The sequence below is a fragment of the Chiloscyllium plagiosum genome, chromosome 15, assembly GCF_004010195.1.
Source record: "Chiloscyllium plagiosum isolate BGI_BamShark_2017 chromosome 15, ASM401019v2, whole genome shotgun sequence".
Taxonomy (NCBI): Eukaryota; Metazoa; Chordata; class Chondrichthyes; order Orectolobiformes; family Hemiscylliidae; genus Chiloscyllium; species Chiloscyllium plagiosum.
The window spans coordinates 44,386,651-44,411,294 of NC_057724.1; the positions used below are offsets into that span (position 1 = coordinate 44,386,651).

General features: G+C 40.0%; 1 protein-coding gene across 1 annotated transcript; it reads right to left on the minus strand.

Annotated features, from left to right (window-relative positions):
- Positions 1 to 1,686: 1,686 nt before the first annotated feature.
- yipf6 (Yip1 domain family, member 6) lies at positions 1,687 to 23,286 on the minus strand. The gene is made up of 7 exons (XM_043704786.1): positions 23,180 to 23,286; positions 20,990 to 21,118; positions 18,220 to 18,298; positions 9,990 to 10,032; positions 8,884 to 9,009; positions 5,912 to 6,087; positions 1,687 to 3,786 (listed from the first exon to the last, which is right to left on the minus strand). Exons 1-7 carry the CDS (start codon positions 23,213 to 23,215, stop codon positions 3,668 to 3,670), a joined length of 708 nt encoding a protein of 235 aa, XP_043560721.1. The 5' UTR covers positions 23,216 to 23,286; the 3' UTR covers positions 1,687 to 3,667.
- Between the last annotated feature and the right edge of the window lie 1,358 nt (positions 23,287 to 24,644).

Sequence of the window (24,644 nt, forward strand, 5' to 3'; positions counted from 1 at the left end):
CAAAGTGACTAGATAAAACTTTGGGAGAGAGAAAGAACCCATGTGAGAAAGTGAGATTGCTTTTTGTACTTGTAAATGGATAATCAGTAATCTTAAGAGGAGTGGAATACAATAGTGAGAAAGTGATGCTTTACCTATACAGCACCTATCGAATACTGTCTCCAAAGTTTTGGGCACCACACATCAGGAAAGATATACTGGCAGTACAGATTCACCAGAATTGCAATAGCAGCTTAAAAGGTTATTTTATGAAAACAAGTTGTATAAATCTGACTTGGGGGTTTTGATGGTTAAGGATTAACGTAACAAAGGTGTTCAAGGAAAAAAATCAGTCAAGCAGAAACAGAAAAACTAATTCGCATGGCCAGGAAATCCAGAACAAGTAACATATCCGCATCATTAGAGTGAGGCCATTTAGAAATGAAGTCGGGGCAAAGGATAGTGAAAATCCAGAGACTCTCCCTGAAAGGCTCTTGAAATTTTCAAAAGTGAATTTAGGAGGTTTATTTACGAACATGTGAAACACTGTTGAGAGATTACTGTTATATATATTTGAGCAGCTGGATAGTCTATCCCAACTTCTAAATTCTGAAAGGATACACTCAATTAATTTATCTTTAAATCTGTCACCAGTTTTCAGAAAACAGAGTTTCTTCTCTGCTATGTGAACTAAATGTAAATACTGGCTCAAAAGGGCAGTCACACACCAAAAATAGCAAATCTTTGTCCAAGTGAAAAGTCCAGCAACATCTCCACTCTTATCCTGCATTTGAATATCATTTAGTCTGCTTCAGGATCGAAGAATGATTAACCAGCATAAATACTGAATCAATTGCTGCACTAGTCTCCAAACAATTACATCTTAAGGCTGGATTCTCATGCGATGTTTGTTTTAGTACGGTAGGAGTGGTGATTATAGGAAGAGGGGGAAGACAGGGTGCAGTTTGCTTAAGGAGTACAACATTAAGAAGCTGCCTTCTTAATAATGACAAAATTACAGAACATATGGACATTGGCACATAATCCTGTGGAGCTCTTTGAAAGAGAGCTGTCACACTTGGACCCCCCCACCCCATATTCCTGTTTACGTCTATTTTCCTATCTTCCATATCTTCAATTGCTCTGACCAACTCCTCTCAAATTTATGGAATCAGCTTCCACCACTTTTTCAGTTAGACCATTCCAGATCCCAAAAACTCAAAATGTTTATCTCTCTACTTCTTTTGATAGTGATTTTAAATCTACGATATTGGATATTAACTCTATCACTAGACAGAATAGTTTATCAACACCTCGATTCAGTATAAGTTCAACTCTTGCTATTCTCTATTTCTAAGAGAAGAATCCTAGCTTTTCTTATAAGAGTCCCTCAGGCCTAGTAAATCAACTCTCTACTCCAAAGGAGAAAGTGAGGTCTGCAGATGCTGGAGATCAAAGTTGAAACTTTATTGCTGGAACAGCACAGCAGGTCAGGCAGCATCCAGGGAACAGGAGATTCGACGTTTCGGGCACAGGCCTTCCTGAAGAAGGGCCTGTGCCCGAAACGTCGAATCTCCTGTTCCCTGGATGCTGCCTGACCTGCTGTGCTGTTCCAGCAATAAAGTTTCAACTCTCTACTCCAAAGCCCTTATTATCTTTCTGAAGTGTGCTGGACAAAATTGCCCAATCTGAGGTGAAGCCTTACCAATGATTTATAATATGCTAGCATGATCTCTGTGCTATTATGTTCTGATCATCTATTTATACATCCACATACTGTTTAAATCACCTTACCATCTAGTTACGTCATTTCAAAGCATGTGTATGGAAAAAGTGCACGTGGACACTTTTCAAAATTGTGCCACGTATTTTATACTGTCTTTTAATAATGGTCCTGGAGGTACTCAATGCCATGTTGCAGCACATCTTGACTCAATCTTCCTGCAGAATGACTGCACTAAACTCGAAAGTTTCAAAAGTATTCTTAAGGGTGTATGTGGCTTTCCTATTAAAAATCACTCTGATATCACCGAGTAACTAAACGTTGCAAACTGGTGTTTACAATGCACAAATACAGATGACAAAGATAACAAATATGGACACACAAAGATGTAGTGTGTGTTGAAATAAAGGTGCCTATGCACCATATCATTAAACAATGGAATAGATACATGATCAGCATTAAATTTGCAAGTATATTAGTACAGAATGTGAAATAAAAGCATAAGCATCTCCTAATTTGACTGCTCCAATAATGCAAAAGAGCCATGCATTTGCATGACACATCACATGTGGAGACTGAGATGGAGTCTAACAATTTCAAACATAAATCAGTTTTGTGCTTTTGACTCATGGAAACAAAGAATTGAACTGGGTCTCTCAAAACTAATTTCACATTGGCTCTTATGTACAGAGGCTTTCAAACGCCGGAAAGAATCAGTCCTCTAACGTCACTCCAACACTATAATTGAAAATAACTTCATTATGTAGATTCAGAAAAAATTAACAATGTTACAAACTTGCCAACAAAATGATCGTATTAGTCGAGTAGAGTCTAGGTGCTTCGAGCAATAAAGTATTGAGTTGCTCAAGTTATAATTTGAGGTAAAGTCTGTAGATTATCATAAGTCTGAATTGAAGATGTAACTGAAATAATAAGCTATTCTCATTGACCAATACCCTTGAAAGGACAGAGAATTGGATATTCAGGCCAACAGTTAAATTACATGTCAAGAATGATACTGTCCAAATAACAGCCACAAGGCAAGGATATTCGATTTCCATTCCATCACTATTGGTTGACACCGCCATTTAAATAATTGATGCTAATCCTGGCTTAGTGTTCAAGGATAATTACAGCCTTAAGATAATTTCAGTTCTGCTCCAACCCATCCCAGAACAGCAGCATCATGCAAACATCCCATGCTTCCATATCTAGAAGTGATCAAGTCTTCATAGTGCCCATTCACATCACCATGTAGTAAGACTACACTTGAAAATTAGCAGGCTAAACAACCAGTCAAGTCTAACTGTGTCCTCACCTGACATATACACAGCACAACAGTTCACAGAGGTCATTGGATGGTGATTAAAAAACCAGAGATCATGAATAATTTTGTCTCTACCAGTCCATTCCAGTGAGGCCAATAGAAATATTAACTCGTGTCCTAGCTGAGACCAGCTCACTCAGCACAGGCCAGGATGGAAAGTAAGAATTTAACTAACCTTTAAGATTTACTATTACATTGAGTGGCACATGGAGATTTCCAAATGAATTGTTATAGAAAGTTCAGTCTAAATTGTCTAAATAGAACCTTCAATTGACACAATAAGTGCAGTGTTTTGATATCAAATACAGGCAGATTTTGATCACAGATGAAAAAAATTCCAATACATGTAACAAAATAAATAAAATAATATTGCTCCAGGTATCTGTAGCCATGTTACAAACGCAACTCCTCAGTTGAAATTAATATTTTCCCCAAAGTCTGCAAGACCTCAATTATGAACCTCTCTTACAGGTTTTACGAACTACTGTACATTCAATAACATACAAACTAAATATCAATGTTTCTTGATCTTCTCCTCCTCTGCATATAATGGGATGCCACTTTAAGTAAACAGTCTCCATGAGATTGATTTTGAATCACTCATATTTTATCGTCCTAGTCTTCAGGCTAAATGGTCCTCATGCAGATGCATTGGAGATGATCATCCAACTGATGACAAAGTAGAACAGAAATATCGGGTAAACAGCAAGGGCCTTGCGATTTGGTGGCTGGCTGTCTGCCAGAAATGCTGTTGAGGCTAGCAGAGGAAAATAAAAATAAATTATAAGTACATTTTAAGAAAACAAGATTTTCTTCAATTCTTCTTAATTGGTCATTGACTCTCAATCTCAATTGCAAAACATCCAGCTGACAAAATAAAATATTCCCAGACCTCTTAAACTAAGCATGACCAGGTGACTGGCATTGCCACTGTCCATGGAGTAAAGTACCTAACTTCTGATGTTTCAATTAACATTTCTCGTGTTGTCTATTGATGTATTTCTTGCTTTAGTGCATTTTTGGATTTTTCTTTCTTATTTCATTTCTTCCCTGTTTCTAAAGTTGTCTGATTTACTCCGATTACTCATCTTCTAATGAGTGGTGGAACTCTTGAAGGAAGAGTAGACTACAAGCACAGTGAGCCATTGGATCATGAGGATGCTACAGCAGGATTTGATCCAGTCAGCACCCTTTGCCAATTTTGGTACCTCAGCTGTCCTAATTTACCCAAAACAGAATAGAGGCTGATTCGGGGATGTTTTAGGTCTTGGGGTTTCAATAATACGTAGGTGGTGGTGTTATTACTCACTGAGAAATCCAAAGTAGTTTTAAACAAAAACTTTTTTCTTCCTTGTCAGCAAAATATTTCTTAGATGCAGTAATAACTGCAATGGCCCTGAATAATAAGCATATTAGTCAGTGATATAGAGCCTGGAAACTAGATAGTTGGTTAGTCCAACATTGAAAAATGTAATAATTTGACAGCAACAGGCAGGTCCAAATGAGCTGCTTTGGCTATGGTCATATAAATAATAGAATGAAGATAAGGCATTGCTATCAGGCTGGATTTTACAGGAAAAGTATAAGGAAACATCGTGTCATGGAGTGTGTCAAAGGGATAAGGACGGATAATGCATATTAATCTCAGAACACCACTGTGACTTTAAGCTGTTTTTGTATTTGTAGACCATGCTGGTTAGAGTCCACTTTGGTCTACCAAGATTTGACAATACCAAGAAGTTCTTTTGGCTTAGGGGTGGAAGGGAGTACAATGGACAAACAGAAACCCAACAAGATGTATAACTTCACAGCAGTGAAATGAAACATGTCAAAAGGTTTCCAATCACAGGCACATGCCTGACCAAAAAAAAAGCTGTAGCACTGTCTTCAGCCATATGGTGGCACTAAACACAATAGATCTTATATAGTACAGTCAAAACACACACTACAGGAACCATAGGTATACCCAGATAAAACTGCTCAAGCAAATTCCACCTTTCACTGAACTGCTACTGTACAAGACAAAGCAGGACTGAACATAAATTAATATGGTTTCCACAGAACTTGTATCAAATAATGCCTATATTTCTTTCAGTAGAAATAATTTCCTTTTCTTTCACTCTTCACCCTGAGCTCCAGATTATACATATCAAGCATTCAAAGCAGCCAGGTTGCCAACCCAGTGCCATGATATTGTTAATTTTCTTACCATGCTGCCAGAAAGACCAAAATACTGAGAAAACCAGCTATTTCCCACTATGAAGATGCCCAACACCAGACTATTGTTTTATAACTAGAACAACTTTAATTTCAGCTTGCCTCAAGTTTCACTCCATTTTACATTCCACATGACATTTTAGCCTAAATAATCTCCAAAGTGTTTTCCTTGCTGCATTTTAAAAAATAATCTTTTTTTCTGGAACGGTTGCAAATTACTCTGGAGATTGTCATAATTCCATTCGCATAATGCCATTCATGCTGCAGCTTAATGAGGTTTAAGATTTTATTTAGTGTCTTAAATACTAAATTCTAACATCTATTCAAAATGTTTTGCATCAGCATTTAAGTCCTAATTAGTGTGAAAATTAGTTTTAAAGCAATAATTGTAGCAAGAATAGTTGCATTTCTCAGTTTACTCACCATCACATTTTCAAGGTAACATAAGTGAACAAGGAATCCTGTTTTCTTTTACCAAACTACTTTTCCAGGGTTCCTAGTTCAGTTATGTTACCTCAAATTTTATTTTCCTATCAGCTGAGCAGCACATGGGGAACTGCTAACCAGTTGCACCACCCTCAACAAGGTTTGTTCACGCTAAGTATGTTTCCTAACTCTCAACACAGTTTTAATCATTGTTCTAAAGAAAGCAATCAATTACTTACCGAAAGTTGACCAACCAAATGCGGCGAGCACAATAACAAAGCGAATTATAACCACTGCCATTGGGATTTCTGAAGTGCTGGAATGCGGAGCTAGCCGGATGAGTGAGCAAACAACCATGGCGACAGTGAGTGGCAATATACAATAACCCAGCACACACAAGCTTTGAAAGAAGGAGCTGAGAAGCAAAAGGAAATACATACATTTACTCTCAAACTTTTCTACGCCTGCTTTGGACTTCTCCACAATTTCTTTTCTCTCTGCACATCAGCAACTGTCATGCAAGGGTTTAACATAAATGCAGAAATAAACTCATTGCAATAGTGACATTCCCCCTCAGAATCATCTGATTAAGCCCATTTTCAATGTGGTGTTAACCCATACACAACAGGGTTTAATTCCACATTCTGTAAAAGATGATTGGTATCAGTCAAGACAATATAAATTATACCACATTCAGTATCAACATACCAAGAGTTAGACTGGGAGAGTTAAAATAAATAGTGATGGTTCTTGCTCATAATTACAATCCAACACAAAAATATGTAGTATTTAATGTGGAAACCATATGGACTATTTGATGGAGGATAGAAAAATCTTTTGCAAAAAGCAGCAATAAAGTTATCAATTTGCTACGAGATTGACAGTTTGCTTGAAATCATTTTTCCAACATTTTAAAGGAGGAGGAAGAAGAGGAGTTTAGGAAAAAAGATGCTATGGGAAGTTACAGAAGGCTCCTTCACTGATGATGGATAATAGGAGAGCTAGATATGCCGAACATGATGGACGGGCACTATTTCGTTCGGATAATCGATTATTCAGTTAATTGGTTAAATGCCTTTCCTCTAGGGCTCGCTTTTAAAGTCTGCTCCCTGTTCAGGAGACTAGGAGCAGCACACAGCGTGCGAGACCCTGACCCCTGCTCCCAACCCCGTCCAACATCCCCCCCCTCTCTGGGGAAGCTAGACTGGACACCAACAAGACTGCTGTAGTTGCCTCTGTGGGGTAAGTCTCCAAATAGCGCACGCACACACACAGTCACAGCCCCAAACACAACTTTTTACTGCATCATTTTGGCAGGTTCCACCTTTGCCCTGTATAGGACAACATTGGAGAGATTATGTGGGGAAGGGGGGGGTTTAGGTTCACCCCTGCATAGAACTCCAGGAAAAGTGTGGGGAGAGAGAGAGCGCATGCAATCAGTTATTTGGAGATGGTGCCTGTTTAATCACTGTAAAAAAAAAGATGCAATCACTGTTGGAAATAAGTCTTTGATGTAATGCTTCCATCGGGACCTTGAGATCTCCTTCGGATAATCCGATTTTTGGATAATTGGTATTTGGATAATCGAGGTTCCTCTGTATAGAATTTCCATGATGTAGGACCTGCTTTCAACCACACTGTGGCACTGTAGACCAACATATTCTACTGACTTCAAGAATGCAAGGTACATGAATATAAATAAGTGGCAAATGCTGAAATCAAAGAGTAATGGCATTGATATATTTGATTTTTTAAGTGCAGTCAATCTTTGTAAAGCAATGACAGCAGCCGATTTACACTCAAAGTGCCATATACAGTAAACAAATGAAACTATCAAATACAAATAAAAATTGCTGGAAAATCTCAACATGTTTGGCAGCATATATGGGAAGAATGCAGAATTAATGCTTCAAATTTGGTGACTCTTCATCAGAAGTGCTCTGTTGGAAGATTTGTAAACAAGGACTAGCTTTCAAGTTCATGACAAAGAGAGTGAACACAAGTAAAACAAAATACTACGGCTACTGGAGATCTGAAATAAAAACAAAGCACTGGATAAACTCTATGGTCTGGCAGCATCTGTAGAGAGAGAAAAATGGTTAATATTTCAATCCAATGTGATTCTTCTTCACCCTCTAAAGAAGAATCATATTGGACGTGAAGTGTTCATTTGATTTCTCTCTTCACAGATGCTGCTTGACCTGCTGAGTTTCTAATGTTTTTATTTTACGGTATGAATGTAGATGAACTTGTCAAGATATGGATTTTGAATAAATTGTATTTTGTAAAGGGTAAAAAATGAGAGCTCATCAAGGAGGAAGAAAGAACATCATGCACTAGAATCTATAGGCAACACAACAGTGGATAAGGATTTCAGTGGTAATTGGGCTATAGTGGGTGGGAATAGATACACAGAAATCTTTTCTCGAAGGCCTATACCACTATCTCAACTTATTTGCTTGCCAATTATTTTTCAAACTGGTTTCATGGACCATATGCCAACTGCAGCCAAGACACTAAGTTTTGACCTGAAAAATATACAATGTTAAACTGTACAAGAGCAGAAACTTGCAATGTTGTACATGCTTTCTGGATAAGCATGCCTTTTGCAGGAGACACTGCATAGTAAATGAACTGCAAGAGAACAGAGTGGTGTTGTAAAGGAAAAAAACATCATTGCTTCATAGTACTCTAAACCATTGCATCCTATGGGCATTTGAATAACAAGATATCAGAGTAAAGTCATTAAAACAGCAGACTTTGAGGTTTAAAATCTTGGAAGGTTTCTGAGGAAGGATTACTCGACCTGAAATGTTAACTCTGCTTTCTCTCCACAGATGCTGCCAGACTGCTGAGCTTTTCCATCAATTTCTGTTTTTGTTTCAGACTTTGAGGTTTACAGTTTACAACGAGGAATAGTCGGTCAAAAGACTACTGATGTTTTATATTTTTCCATTCCAAAATGAAATGTAATTAAACTTTTTCATGCTGCTATTTGTTGGCTCAGCAGGTAAACATACTGTGGAAAATAGGTAAGGATAACAAGACTTCAATCCCTGACCTTCACTTTAAGTGGAAGTTGGGCTAGCTAAAGGTTACAAACAAATCAGCTTCTAAGACTCACACAAAACCAATGGGGACAAGGCACTAGACAGCCACCTGTGTTGATGGAACAGTGCCCTCAATAGTGAAACATGGGAAGAAAACTTACATTGTGCCACCGAGCAGTTTGGAGTTCAGTGTAATGATGACTGCGCCAAACCACACGATTACAAACACTTCAGCAAATTCTGGGCCTCCTTCATGCTTATTGTCAACAGAACTCCCCTGTAACATCCTGTATGAAACAGAACAAATGTAAATACATCCTTCAAGTCGCATCTGCAACAAATAAAGACTTTTTTTTGTTAGATAAATCACAGGTGTACCTAAAAGCTAATAAAAGAAGGAAATCAACTTGAGCAAGCTGCTGCCCCACAATGTCAAAAAGTACTGCAAACAAACAACTGTCCAATAATGACTGACAGGATCTGATATTTAAGTTGCGTTAGCTTAGCACCATTAAAAAGTGGAACTAGAAGAGGGATCATCTACCTGGAAAGAACACACAAGCTGGATATTTCACATAAATGAGTGTATTCTCACACATGACGTAACCGTAATAGAGACAGAAACATCAACACTGAGTCAGTGTCAGTATCACTCACTCACTCTCTCACACACATCACAGAGATACACACACACACATCACAGACACATTTAGAAAGGAGCAAACTAAAAAGACGAGCACAATATGACACAAATTCTTACAGGAAACAAGTACAAGCACACATCGGGGCTTCAGGCGAGTGGCTCCACAGTTGGTATCTACACAAAGGAGGGTTTGGGAAGGAATATTTTGAAAGTGGATTGCTTTTGAGATCCCCTAGATTTCAGAAGCAAATGTATCATACAGTGTCACACATAGTACTGAAGAATTGGTCATCAATTCCACGCTAAAAGTGCATCTAGTGACCTGATTCTCAGCAAGGATAATTCCTATTAGCAATTGTTTCCCGACAGCTAGTTAAGACCCTCATGTAAAATTCTGCTCCTGAAAGTAAAGAAAATTGGGTGGCATAGGGGAATTTTAAAAGTAAATTTCATTCACTGTTTACATGTGCACCATTCTTAGACCTCATCCAACACTATTTTTAATTAAGGTTATCTTCTCCAAGCCTTACACATACAGCAATTAAGTAGAGAAAAAAAACCTATGACCACTCAGTCGCAAATGAAAATAAATCATCTGAAGCCTTACACCAGATTGTTACTTACATTGCTAACAAAACACAGAGTATCAGAGGGCCCCATAGATCCCCTGTAATGAGAAAACACAAGAATTATTCACAATCATGCGCAAAACTAGTCAGTTTCTGCAATAATTAACAATTTGCCCAAAAGAAAATCATAGAACTCAGCTCAGGGATATCCCAGGTTTACTAGTGGGTTTTGCAAAATGCAAAGGTTCCAATTCTATGCACAGACCGAGCAGAATAAACTCAAAGCAGAGAATCTGCGACCACAGACATCGCCTTAGCATTTTCAAACAAACACTGATCACATTCAAATGCATTTAATGACATTTATACATATCAAAATGCAGAATACTGCAGATAATGGAAAGCTAAAATAAAAACACAAAATCTCTGATAAAGGACACAACTTGAAAAACTTCCTGTTCCTCTCTCCATAGATCATACCTGATAAGCTAAAATATTTTATAAGCATTTACTGTTTCTAGTTCAACTTTTCAGATTTTGTTTTTACAGTCTGCTTACAGGATGCGGATATCGTAGGCTAGACCAAGTGTTTATTCCTCATTCCTAATTGCCCAGAAGGTGATGATGAGCTGCATTTCAACTGTTTCAGATACTGGGATCTCAGAACATCCACATTGCTGTTAAGTAGTGTGTTCCAGGATTTTGAACCTGCAACAGTGAAGGAATAACAATACAGTTCCTTCAGAATAGCGTGTGGCTTGGAGGAGAACTTGCAGGTGGTGTTCCATTGCATCTGGTAGCCTTGTCTTTCTAGGTGGCAGAAATCACAGGTTTGAAAGGAGTTGTCACAGGAGACTTGGTGAATTACTGCATCTTGTGAATGGTACATACTGCTGCCATTGTGTGACGATAGTAAAGGGACTGAATATCGAAGGAGTTTCAAGGAGTGATGATCAAGCAGGTTACTTTTTTCTGGGTTTGATCTCTTTGGACACTGCTGGAGTTGCCCCCATTTGGCCAGGTATTCCATCTCACATTCAACTTTGGCCTTATGGGTGATGGATACATATTGGCGAGTTAGGAGGTGCGTGAGTCACAGCAGAAGTTCTAGCCTCTAGCTAATCTTGTAATCATTATTTATATGGCCTGTCCAGTATGTTGATACTTGAGAATTCAGTAATGGTAATGCCTTCAAATACCAACAAGTAATCAGTAGGTTCCCTATTGCTGGAGATACTGAGTCATAGAGATCTACAGCACAGAAGGCCCTTTAACCCATCACATCTGCACTGGTCAAAAAAAAACACAACCATACCAGTCCTAATTACAGCATTTGGCCCAGAGCCTTACCTGTCTTGGCACTGCAAGTGTACATCTAAAATACTTAAATGTTATGAGGGTTTATGCTTGTACCACCTTACAGACAATGAGTTCCAGATTCCTACCACCCTCAGGGTTAAGAAGCTTTTCCTCAAATCTCTCTCAAACTTTCAGTTCCTTACTTTAAATCCATGCCCCATTTTACCAATCCTTCCATCAAGGGGAAATGTCTCTTCCTGTCTATCCTTTCAATGACCTCCATAATTTTATATATCTCAATCATGTCCCCGCTCAAACTCCTTTGCTCTAAGGAAAACAATCTCTGGCAAATCTCATTATAAGTTACTGCCTGATAATTGTGAAAGGGTTAATATAGTACAAACATGTTCGAGCATTCAGTGAGTGGATAAACTCTGACTAATAGGCTTAGCATAGAACAAACAGAGAGGGATCCAGGCATACAGGTCCACAGCTCTCTGAAAGTGACAACACAAGTTGATAAGGTGGTCAAGAAGGGCATATAGAATTTTTACCTTCATTTAAGGGATTACAAATTGGCAAGTCATGTTGCAGCTGTATAGAACTTTAGTTAGGCCACATTTAGAATATTACGTGCATTCTGCTCACCACATGACCAGAGGGATGTAGAGACTTTGGAGAGGGTAAAGAAATGATTTGTCAGGATATTGCCTCATCTGTAGGGCTTCAAATACCAACAAGTAATCAGTAGGTTCCCTATTGCTGGAGATACTGAGTCATAGAGATCTACAACACAGAAGGCCCTTTAACCCATCACATCCGCACTGGTCAAAAAAAAAACACAACCATACCAGTCCTAATTACAGCATTTGGCCCAGAGTCTTACCTGTCTTGGCACTGCAAGTGTACATCTAAAATACTTAAATGTTATGAGGGTTTATGCTTGTACCACCTTACAGACAATGAGTTCCAGATTCCTACCACCCTCAGGGTTAAGAAGCTGGTTTGTTTTCAATTGAACGTCAGAGACTGAGGGGCGAGCTGATAGAAGTTCACAAAATTTTGAGAGGCATGGATAGAATGGATAGTCGGTGTCTTTTTCCCAGGATAGAAAAATCAATTACCAGGGAACACAGGTTTAAGGTAAAAGGGGAAAGTTTAAAGGAGGTATGAGAAACAAGTTTTTTTTTTTACAGAGAGGGTGGTAAGTGCCTGAAATGCGCTGCCAGAGGAGGTGGCAGAAGCTGATACAACAGCAATGTTTAAGACAGGGAATAGAGGGATATAGACTGCGTAGAGGCAAAAGGTTTTAGCTGAGAAAGATGTAATGTGTCAGTGCAGGCTTGGTTTCTGTGTTGTACTGTTCTTAATTCAAAAGTATTCTGGAATGCAAACTCTGACAACTAGGCTAGGAAAGCAGCCAAGACAAGAAATGGGCTAACTCTGAGCAAAAATAGATAGCATATCAATTACATTGTACAAATTTGAATGTAATCTAATGTAATTGGTGGATCATGTGAACAAACATCTATCACTGAGCTATGGGGAGAATACAGGAGTGAATACTGATAGGAGGCGGGAACTTCCTGATGCAGTTTGTTGACAACCTGCTGTTTGCTTCCTCAGAGAGAAAGGAGCTTGTAAGGACCTTATTAACCCCAAAGAAACACGTAATCTAAAGTGAAATTAGGATAAGCTTTAAAAAGGCTCAGCTGGAGAGACCTTGGGACTCCTACCTGGGGTAGAAGAAGTCACAGGGACAAAGGGAGATGCCTAAATCTGAAACAGGACATTTTGGAAATACATGACAGACGTATGGAAGGCTTTGGGGCTATTTAATTATTGTTGGAACTTTGTGAAGGGATACATCGAAATGGGCAAGCCACATCAAAAATGATAAACTATGGTGAGAAACTGAAGGCGCTGATACAAAATAAGGAAAGCCCTCCTGAAAGCACCTGCACTGGGACATTCAAATCCTAGGAAGGCTTTTCACCTGTTTGTCCATAATGAAGGAAAACACTGTGGGGCTGTTCTGGCTCAGGAACACAGAAACCCGATACAGCCAGCGGCATACTTCTGAAGCACACAATCTCCTGAGCAAGAGGAATGGCATGCAGTGTAGTAGCCACTGATTGTGACCCACGGCCTATGAAGGCTTAACAGCCTCAATGAACGGGAAAGTAATGCCACACACAAAATACACAACCTTGCAGGTGCTGTATCACAGAAAGACTGCAACCAGTATCTATCAAGCAATGGACAGCTTGGAAAGCCATGTATAGCATGCAGGACATGGAATGCAACCCAGCCCAAAGTAACGTTATTAAGAGAAGGAATAACCTATGAACGCCTTGAGCATATAGAGACTATGACAGAAAAACGTCTATCAGGAACGGAAATGGAACTCCGGGGTGTTACTAGTTCATAAGAGTATTATGACGTAAGTGCTAAAACAGGGTATTCACTGAGCAAAGTGGTGAGAAGACTAACTTTCTGTGCTCATACCTTCAGCGAAAGGCCATGGCAAAGGTGAACATTTAAATCATAGGGTCAATAACCTCCCCATTGGATTCACGTGGACTGAAATACCTTGCTACAGTAGAACATATGACCAACTCAAACTCTTTAGCAGTGACAAACCGAAATGCAATGCAATTGGGCTGAAACCAGCTGTTGCAAACATACAAAATACAAGAAATGGCAAAATATGTTGGAAGGTATGGCATTGAGGGTGAGTTGAAGGTTTGGATTAGGAATTGGCTGGCTGGAAGAAGACAGACGGTAGTAGTTGATGGTAAAGGTTCATCGTGGAGTGCAGTTACTAGCGGTGTTCCGCAAGGATCACAGGAAAAAAAAATCAGTCTTGAGGTAAAACAAACCTTCAGAAATAACTGGAAATGTGAAATTATTAAATGCAGCTTTTTTTATTCTAAAGGCATTGAGAATTTATCTAGAGCTCATGTTGTTTTTAGATTCAAAACCATTTTCTGTTACCCTCAAACATACATCACTGGGCTTTCCAGTCTTGATTTTAATAGATGCCGTTTCATTTGAATAAAATTCCTACCAGAGTCAAAGCGTGTGGCGCTGGAAAAATGCAGCAGGTCAAGCAGCATCCACGGAGCAGGAATGCTTATGCCTGAAATGTCGACTTTCCTGCTCCTTGGATGCTGCCTGACCTGCTGTGTGAAGCACCCCACACTTTTCAACTCTGACTCTGCCGTATCTGCTGTCCTCACTTTCTCCTGGGGTTCCTGGAGATGATTAGGGGTTTAGATAGGGTTTACCATGAGAACCTTTTTCCACGTATGGAGTCAGCTATTACGAGGGGGCATAGCTTTAAATTAAGGGGTGGTAGGTATAGGACAGATGTTAGGGGTAGATTCTTTACTCAGCGAGTCGTGAGTTCATGGAATGCCCTGCTAGTAGCAGTGGTGGACTCTCCCTCTTTATGGGCATTTAAACGGGCATTGGATAGGCATATGGAGGATCGTGGGCTAGTGTAGGTTAGGTGGGCTTGGATCGGCATAACATCGAGGGCCAAAGGGCCTGTACTGCGCTGTATTTTTCTATGTAAGGCTGGAGAGCAACCAGCATTAAGACCTTTATGGGTCAATAAAGTATCACAGGGAATTTGGGAAAGGGTAAACTTAGAACTAGAATTTGTAATTTCTCCCACCCAGGTAAGCTACAATTTGAAAAAGAGCATTGAGAGCAAATAAGGTTGAATTGCTCTTTTTTGCAATTAGATCAAGATAAAAATCTTTGTGTAGAAACAGGCAGAGGTGTGTAACAGGATAGGTGATGTAGTGATACTAATGTTGAGTGTTGAACAATCACATGCATAAGGGAAAATGAAGGAGAAGTACCAGGAAAGGGACCTTCAGAGACGGGTTACAGATATGTCAATTAGTTTGCAACAACCAAATTTACTTGTACAGTAGACTGGAGACGCTCACAGGAAGCTGTTACACAGCCAACCACAGGACAATGATTACCCAACACAACAGACAAAGTGATGGGTCGGCATTATGGCATACTACAAACCAAAAGAAAGAATTGCAAATAGCACTAGCACACCCATATCGGAAGAAATGGAGATGGAAGACATCCTCATCTCATTCAAAGTGAGCCCCAACAGAAGAACTGGGGAAAAGGGGATAATCCAGTATCAGCAAATTATAAACAAGGTTAAAGTAAAGAAGGATATGGAAAAGGATTATGTGGGAAATGATATGGGACTGGGGAATGAATGCAGATATTCACCCATAGATAAGAATGGCACTTCACATTTTTATGGTCCAACAGATATGCGGTTTATTTATATAGCATACAATAGTCACTTGCTGGAGAAGGAAAAATGCCCAGAGAAAGGGAGCCACCAACTAGCTGAAGGACATTAGTGCTACCCATGTATCACTGACTCAACTAGTCCCACACCTAGGAAGAGGAGCTAACTGCACCCAGGTAACGTGAAGGTGGCATGATAGTCCATCCAGGGGATCTGGACACCTACAAACACCAATCATAACACAGCCAGACCAAAATCAGGGGTTTCAGGTGGGCGGGTGGAAATCAGAGGAGAGACTTTGCTCTGTTCTTTGTGTATATTGCTGTGTATTGTTCAGGTAAAGGAGACTGGTAAAAGATGCATCAAGCCTCCAACCTGTGTTATTCCTTTACCAGACAAGATTTATTTGGTGAAAGTGAGGACTATAGATGCTGGGGAATCAGATTTGAACAGGCTGGCGCTGGAAAAGCACAGCAGGTCAGGCAGTATCCGAAGAACAGGAGAGTCAATGTTTCAGGCATAAGCCCTTCATCAGGACTCAAGAATATTTATTTGGCACAAGGTTACTTGCCACACATTTGCCCAATCCTGGATATTGTCCAGGTGTACCTGAACATGACCTTGGGCAACTTCAGTATCACAGGAGTCATGAACAGTGCTGAACATTGTGCAATCATCAGCAAACATCCAAATTTCTGACCTTAGAATGGAGAGAAGTTCATTGACAAAGTAGCTAAAGTTGGTTGGGCCCCTGAAAAACTGTGATGGGGGAGGCAATGGCCTAGTGGTATTATGAGGAGAAAGTGAGGTCTGCAGATGCTGGAGATCAGAGCTGGAAATGTGTTGCTGGAAAAGCGCAGCAGGTCAGGCAGCATCCAGGGAACAGGAGAATCGACGTTTCGGGCATAAGCCCTTCTTCAGGAATCCTGAAGAAGGGCTTATGCCCAAAACGTCGATTCTCCTGTTCCCTGGATGCTGCCTGACCTGCTGCGCTTTTCCAGCAACACATTTCCAGCCCTAGTGGTATTATCACTAGACTATTAATGCAGAGACCCCAATAATGTTCTGGGGACTCAGGTTCGAATCCTGCCACGGTAAATGGTGGATTTTGAATTCAATAAATCTCTGGAATTAAGAATCTAATTATGTCTGTGAATCTATTATCAATTGTTGGATCACTGAAGCCCTTTAGGAAGGAAACTGCCATACTTACCTGGTCTGGCTGACACATGACTCCGGACCCATAGCAATGTGGTTGATTCTTAACCGTTTTCCGGATAATCAGGGATGGGCAATAAATGCTGGCCTTGCCAGTGATGCCCTCATCCCATGAGTAAATAAAAATAAAATGTCATGGGACTGAGATGATTGAACTCCAACGACCATACCATCTTCCTTTGGGATTAGTATGACTCCAATCATCAGATAAATTTTCCCTCTAATTCACACTAACTTCAGTTTACACAAGGATCATTAATGTCACATTCACTCAAATGCAGCATTGATGTCAAGGGCAATTATTCTTGCCTCATCTTTGAGTTCAGCTTATTTGTCCATGTTTGGACAAAGGCTGGGTTAGGAACCCAAACTGAACATCGGTTAACAGCTAACTTCTTAGCAGGTTTCCTTTGATATAACCGTTAATAACACCTTCCATCACTCTTATAAAGAATGAGAGTAGACTGATAGGGTAGAATAGAATGCTGTCCGTACTAAAATCATAGAATAGAATCACAGAATCCCTAGTGTGGAAGCAAGACATTTAGCTCATCAATTTCACACCTACCCTCTGAAGAGTGTTTATCAATGCATTTTGAATGAGTATAGTACCCAGGCCTCTGAAAACGCTGCTTTGGAGAAACTCACTAAAAATGTGCGGGAACATCCTGCGTGGTTTCACTTTCATATTTTTCTCAAACGCTCTCCTGTCCACACTGTTCCTCCATTTATAAATGGGGAATGAATGCAGATATTCACCCATAGATAAGAATGGCACTTCATATTTTTATGGTCCAACAGATAGGAGGTTTATTTATATAGTGCACAATGGTCACTTGTTGGAGAAGGAAAAATGCCCAATAGAGAAAGAGAGCCACCAATTAGCTAAAGGACATTTGGGCTACCCATGTATCACTGACTCAACTAGTCCCGCAGCTAGGAAAAGGAGATAACTGCACACAGAATAGAATCCATCCTAGAATATTATTATACTATCAGAAAGCATTCTGCTCCAAGATATTTGGACACTCCGATATTGCAAAGATTAAAACATAATTCATCTCAATCAGCAACAACCTGTACAACAGCAAACATTCAGACATTTTCCAACAAGTTTAAGCCCTCTTGAAAACAATAATTTTGCTGGCGCTAGCAATATGCTAATAACTTGCTCCCTGCCTTTCTTAACTGAAATCCATTAAAGCATTTTCCAGCATGTGTCACTGAAAACAATTAAAGAGGAAAACCCTATTGATTCTGACCTGACTTCCCCTTCCTACAAGCCCAAAGACATTAAGATCAACTGTAATGTCCCACCTCTATTTTGCCAAGATCATCCTAATCAATTTAACCCAGGAATTAAATCTCACTGCAGGACTGGACATAAAATTTACTCTCAGAGGCTAAGAAAAACCCTTTCTGTAATGTATTTTCAGTCCAACGTGTTCTTGAAATTATATTCAATTGTACTTACAATCTCTGAGGAGGCTGCTGCTCTTTTTGGGGTACATAACATGGGCAAACTTCTTCCCAACAGCCTTCAGATCTCGCATCTGATAAACACAAAGCAAACAAAGAAAAAAAATGTAGTTGCCAAGGAATGCGTGGAATCACATCACAATACTTAGGTCAGATACAGTTGCCAATGGGAAAAACGGATTAGTAAGATGATCATGAGGAATTGTTTGTGGTTGTCACCTGTTTTTATCATGAAAACAAATTCACATTATGGGGAGCACAGTTTCAAATATCTTACTGATGCAAGATAATCAGTAAATTTGACACCATGTTTTTGCTACTTTACAACAATGATCCACTTAACAACTTTAAAAATCAATTCCATTTCTCCAGATTGACTTCACTGTTTTTCCTTTAGTACATTTTGAATTAATAGTAACTTCCAATAACTCAACAGTGACAAAATGGATATTCTACTATCTCAGTGTCTCCAACATGATTTAATGAAGTTGCTTACTCATGTCAAATCATTTTTACCAACTGCATGAAACAACAATGCAATCAACCATATATTCAGTATGTTAACAAAATTAGGCAAAAGTGGGTACTGCAGTTGCTGGAGATTAGAATAGTGCTGGAAAACCACAACAGGTCAGGCAGCATCCGAAGAGCAGAAAAATCAACGCGATTTTCCTGTTAACAAAATTACACTAGTTTTGGCTAGTAATTCGTGCCGTTCCATTTAAACCCGGTAATTGACTCACAGCCTGCAAATAACTCTCATGTTCCAAGTAAACAATCTAACAGTCTTCATGTTCAAAGCAGAGCTCCATTCTACATTATGTCCAAAATGTCTAATATAGTTTTGCTGTAACAAAAGTCTAGACTTGAAATTGACACTCATACATTAGTTCCAACTCCTAAGCCATTAAAATAAGATCTGTGCAAAAGAGAAATTCTTGTTTATTAAAGCAGTAACACAAAACAAGTATAAGTGCACGATCTTGCATGTGACATTGGTCAAAAGGAACAATTTGAATTACTTTCGAGCATTTTTGGGGTGGAGGTGGTTGGGGAAGGGGAAAGAATATGGAAGCAAAAGAAGAAAAATGTGCACTATTCACAGATTGATTAGTTATTCTAGAATCATAGTTAATGTCTTAAAAATTTATATCAAATATTTTAGGAAAAGTTATTTGGTGAAGGTTTTAGAAATGACAGGGTAACTAGGAATCTTAGGTTGAAGATGGTAGCTTCTCTTGCATGGCAAACAAAACTTGCAATTACAGATTGTTCTGCTATGATGCGTGTTTCATTAATGTGAATTCGCTGCAGTGAGATTGATGAATTGGGGACACTGTTTCTAAAGCGCGAACTTTTAAAATGTATGTTGGCTGTAATGCGATTATATCTGCTACACTTTAAGTGCTGTTTCTAATGTGCAATTTTTCTGTAATGCGGAGTTGCACAAGATTGCAACTATCACATTACAGAAGAACTACCTGTATACACAGGACATTATTTGCTGACTTCAGACTATGATATGGTAAGGCAGCACATGGAATAAAGCAGGCAGTTTTGTACTAAAAATTCAGAGACAAATAACCCTCAACTTTATAAATTAACCCTTGGGTGACAAACAAGAAGTAGCAAAGACAGACAAGGGTGAGATTTCACTACAGATAAAATTTATGAAGAAAGCTTCTCTGCACAATTACTCAGTTCACAAAATCGAAATGGAATGATACCAACGCAGACCTGCAAGGTCCCAGTTTCAACTACTGGTCCATGCTGAATTTGGTGATGTCAGAGGGAATAGTAATTGCAATTATATAACTGGCCTTAGCATCCCTTGAACAAAATGGAAAGCTAACAAAACCAGCCTATCTCTGCCTGATTTAGTCCATGAAACCATGCTGGGAAGTGCATGTTTGGATGACAGGGAAGTTTTTATGTGTGAGCTGAAAAATGTGTTGCTGGAAAAGCGCAGCAGGTCAGGCAGCATCAAAGGAGCAGGAGAAGCAACGTTTCAGGCATAAGCCCTTCTTCAGGAATGATGAGGGTGTGCCAAGCAGGCTAAGATAAAAGGTAGGGAGGAGGGACTTGGTGGAGGGGCGTTGGGAATGCGACAGGTGGAAGGAGGTTAAGGTGAGGGTGATAGGCCGGAGAGGGGTTGGGGGGCGGAGAGGTCGGGAAGAAGATTGCAGGTCAAGAAGGCGGTGCTGAGTCTGAGGATTGGGACTGAGAAAAGGTGGGAGGAGGGGAAATGAGGAAACTAGAGAAATCTGCATTCATCCCTTGTGGTTGGAGGGTTCCTTAGCGGAAGATGAGATGCTCTTTCTCCAGGCGTCGTGTTGCCATGGTCTGGCGATGGAGGAGGCGAAGGACCTGCATGTCCTTGGCGGAGTGGGAGGGACCTTAACCTCCTTCCACCTATCGCATTCCCAACGCCCCTCCCCCAAGTCCCTCCTCCCTACTTTTTATCTTAGCCTGCTTGGCACACCCTCCTCATTCCTGAAGAAGGGCTTATGCCTGAAACGTCAATTGTCCTGCTCCTTTGATGCTGCCTGACCTGCTGCGCTTTTCCAGCAACACATTTTTCAGCTCTGATCTCCAGCATCTGCAGTCCTCACTTACTCCAAGTTTTCGTGTATTCCATGGTTACAGCCAGCTCACCACTAATTCCATAAGATACTAGACACACTTAACACTATGTGGAACAGTATCTTTGCAGGAGTTACTGTCCTCATAAGAACATAAATTTGGGGATGTTCAACAGTACTTACAATTGTATCCTTGACGGGTTCATCCAGAGTGGAGTAGTCATCTTCCTGTGACTGAGAACTGACTGGAACTGTAATTTGTCCCTCAACAGGGACATCGTTTGATATCGACACATCAGCCAAGTCTGAAAACTACAATGCCGAGACACATTAGATCATCAGTCCATCATTTATTTTCAACTGAGTTTTCCCCTTCTCCTATTGTCAACCACAGCCCCACTCCCAATCTCCATGACAAGCATAGGGGCTAGCACATTATCTATTCCCAAACCTCCACTGATACCTCTAAAAAAGCACATGAAGTCAAGAAGCACATATCCCAACTTTCACTCCTCTTGATCTGGTCCCATCATTTAGCACAAACTCAAGCTTCAATATTCTACAGCATTCTTCATTATTTTAGGTTTACAGTTACTTTTGAAAATCTAATCTACAATGAGAATTTTCTTTATCTTTACATAAATGACACTTGCAAGTTGGAATAGCATACACAAAAATGTTTACAAACAATATGCTGGAGGCAAGTAGACAGTAACTGGCTGGTTGCATTATATTTGCAATTTCAATTCTTTAGGTGCTCAGTTAAGCTAGCCAGCTGGAGAGTATCATTGTTATGATCCCAGCTGATGGCAAGACTGTGCTAAACAGAAGAGGTTTCAAACACAAAACATTGACGCCAAAACACAATGTTTCAAAAGGAGTTAAAAATATTTCTTAGGTCTAAAAGCTTCAAAAGATGGAGAGAAATGAGGAATTGTTAATGAGTTGGATGATCAGCAAGATCATATTGAATGGCAGAGCAAACTCAATGGGCTGAATGGCCGACTTCTATTTTTAAAATATTTTATATATTATTTTCTATTACATAAGCTATAGTATATATTCTATTCTGCACATCCTGCAATTTTCTATATTTGTATCATTAAGTGTCTATACATGGTTATATAAATTTTAGAACCTAAGTAGCCAAATAATCATGGTACACCATGAACTTTCATTCCATCTTGTTTAAGTGCTTTATTTATTTGCATCCCAATTTTTCCTCAAAGGATCGGAGGGGTCCAAAGTCAATTAAGTGATTTCCCCTTCATTATCTCTCCTAAATTCAGTTTACAAACAGGTTCTCACTACCACTCTCAACCTTCATCCAATAATGCAACTGATTCTGAATTTCAAATACATTAGAACAGAGTTAAACCCACATGGATATATTACAAACCTTAAATACAACAGTTTGATCAAACTGTTTATCTGCTTGTATCAAACAGGTTAAAATCCCAGCCAAGTTAAACTCTTCTGAAATGAGAACTTTCCAAAAGGATCACAGGAGATAAATAAAGCAGTGTTTGCGATTTTACTATACTGCCCCTGAACAGAGGGAAACTGTACAAACATCCCTATCCTCAATGATAGAGATGTCCAACACATCTGTGCAAAGGATAAGGCTGAAACATTTGCAACAATCTTAATATAGAAATGCCAAGAGAACATTCCATCCTAGCCTCCTCCTGAGGACCACAAATTTCATGGCAGCCTTCAGTCAATACAGTTCACTCTATCTGGTATCTACAAACATCTGGAGGCATTGGATACTACAAAGGCTCTCGGCCCTGCTATTCCAACAATAATATGACTACGTGTTGTTTTGAATTGTCATACTTCTCACCAAGCTGCTCACCAAGCTGCTCCAGCACAGCCACAATACCAGCACACACCTGGCAAATAGATTTTCTGATTTGAATACTGGAATCCACCTGATGAAGGAGCAGCGTTCCAAAAGCTAGTGCTTCCAAATAAACCTGTTGGACTATAACCTGGTGTTGTGTGAATTTTAACTCCGAATTAACAAATCGCACTTTAAAAACTTAGCACTATGAACACCTGCAGTAGGGCAGAATCTACAGGAATTGATTCTGTAGAGTTGAAGCTAGTCAGTCAGGGTCCCGGTTTACCATTTAATGACTCCAGCTGGAAAATAAGGACAGTTCAGCTCAACTTCTGTTCTGCTGATAAAAGCGGTTTACATATGAAGGCAATGTCGGTGGGACAGCCCTGACAGCAACAGGCAGCATCCTCACGGTGTGAGCATACCCCAGGGCGGGGGCGGGACCCGGGGGTCCAGAGCTTCAGTCCCTGGGCCCACAGTAATACAGCGGTTGTTTCTGTAATGATTAAAAGCCTGCACTGACTCACCAGCGGCTGTCGAGATTCACTCTCCACCTCCGCCATCTTCAGTCCTGCTGACGTGGTGAACAAACACCTGACGTCAGCCCTGCGACAATCGTCCCATTGTGGCGCACTCAATGTGCGTCACTGAGAGGTGCCCTATCTAATGCAGGCTCTGTTTACTCTGTGATTGTTTGTACGTGATAAGAATTCAGTCTAAAAGCAATGGCGAGACTCCTCTGCATTACAAGAAAGAGTCCGGTTGCTAAAGTGGCCTGAACCGTGTACCACCTTGTCCTCTGTCCTCCCAAACATCCCCTCTGCGCTAATGTTGCTCTCGCTTCCCAGCATTGAGCTCCCTTCTTGCTTCACTTTGCCCTTTTAAAATACGACCGTCTCCGCACTTGCAATTAATCTCTTTCTAAGTATTACCTTTCCCACATCCTCTCACATTCTCCACTTTGATTTTAGAATATGGGGAGAAAGCAGGAGCTTCGCTTGCAGGTTAGAAAAAAATCAGCCATGATGAAAATGTAGATGGATGCGTTGGTAAGTTTGCAGATAATATAAAGATCAGTGGAGTTTTAGATTGTGTAGAAGGTTGTCAAAGGATACAGCAGGATATAGGTTAGTTGCAGGTATGGAATGGCAGATGGAGTTTAATCTGGGTAAATGTGAGGTGCTGCACTTTGGGAGATCAAATGTTAAGGAAAAGTATACAGTTAATGAAAGGACCCTGAGCAGTATTGATGTACAGAGGGATCTTGGGGTTCACGTCCATAGCTGCCTGAAAGTGACCACACAAGTATTTAGAGTGGTAAAGAAAGCATATGGCTTGCTTGCCTTTATTGGTCAGGGAATTGAGTACAAGAGTTAGGATAGGCAAAAGTGAGGACTGCAGATGCTGGAAACCAGAGTTTAGATCAGAGTGGTGCTGGAAAAGCACAGCAGGTCAGGCAGCATCCGAGGAGCGGAAAAATCGACATTTCAGGCAATAGCCCTTCATCAGGAATAGATCTATTCCTGATGAAGGGCTTTTGCCCGAAACATAGATTTTCCTGCTCCTCGGATGCTGCCTGACCTGCTGTGCATTTCCAGCACCACTCTGATCTAAACTCTGGTTTCCAGCATCTGCAGTCCTCACTTTTGCCTATCCTAACTCTTGTACTCTGATCTAAACTACAAGTTAGAATGCCAGTTTGCAGCTTTATAAGATTTTGGTTGGGCCACACTTAAGAGTATTGCATTCAATTCTGGTCACCACATTCCAGGAAGGATGTGGACGCTTTGGAAGAGTGTAGAAAATGTTTACCATGCTGCCTGGATTCGAGAGTATGACCTATAAGGAGAGGCTAGAAAAGCTAGAATTGTTTTCTCTGGAGCAGCTGAGGCTAAGGGGAGACTTGATAGAAGTCTATGAAATTGTGAGATGCATAGATAGGGTTAATGGACAGAATCTTTTTCCCAAAGTTGAGATGTCTAGAACTAGGGG

Excerpts from the sequence above, each read along its gene's own strand:
- yipf6 (XM_043704786.1), bottom strand. The coding sequence starts at position 23,215 with ATGGCGGAGGTGGAGAGTGAATCTCGACAGCCGCTG. Across the intron at positions 21,119-23,179 it reads GTGAATCTCGACAGCCGCTG|TTTTCAGACTTGGCTGATGT; the intron begins GTGAGTCAGTGC and ends TCGGCATTGTAG. Across the intron at positions 6,088-8,883 it reads AAACTGCTCGGTGGCACAAT|CTCCTTCTTTCAAAGCTTGT; the intron begins GTAAGTTTTCTT and ends TTTGCTTCTCAG.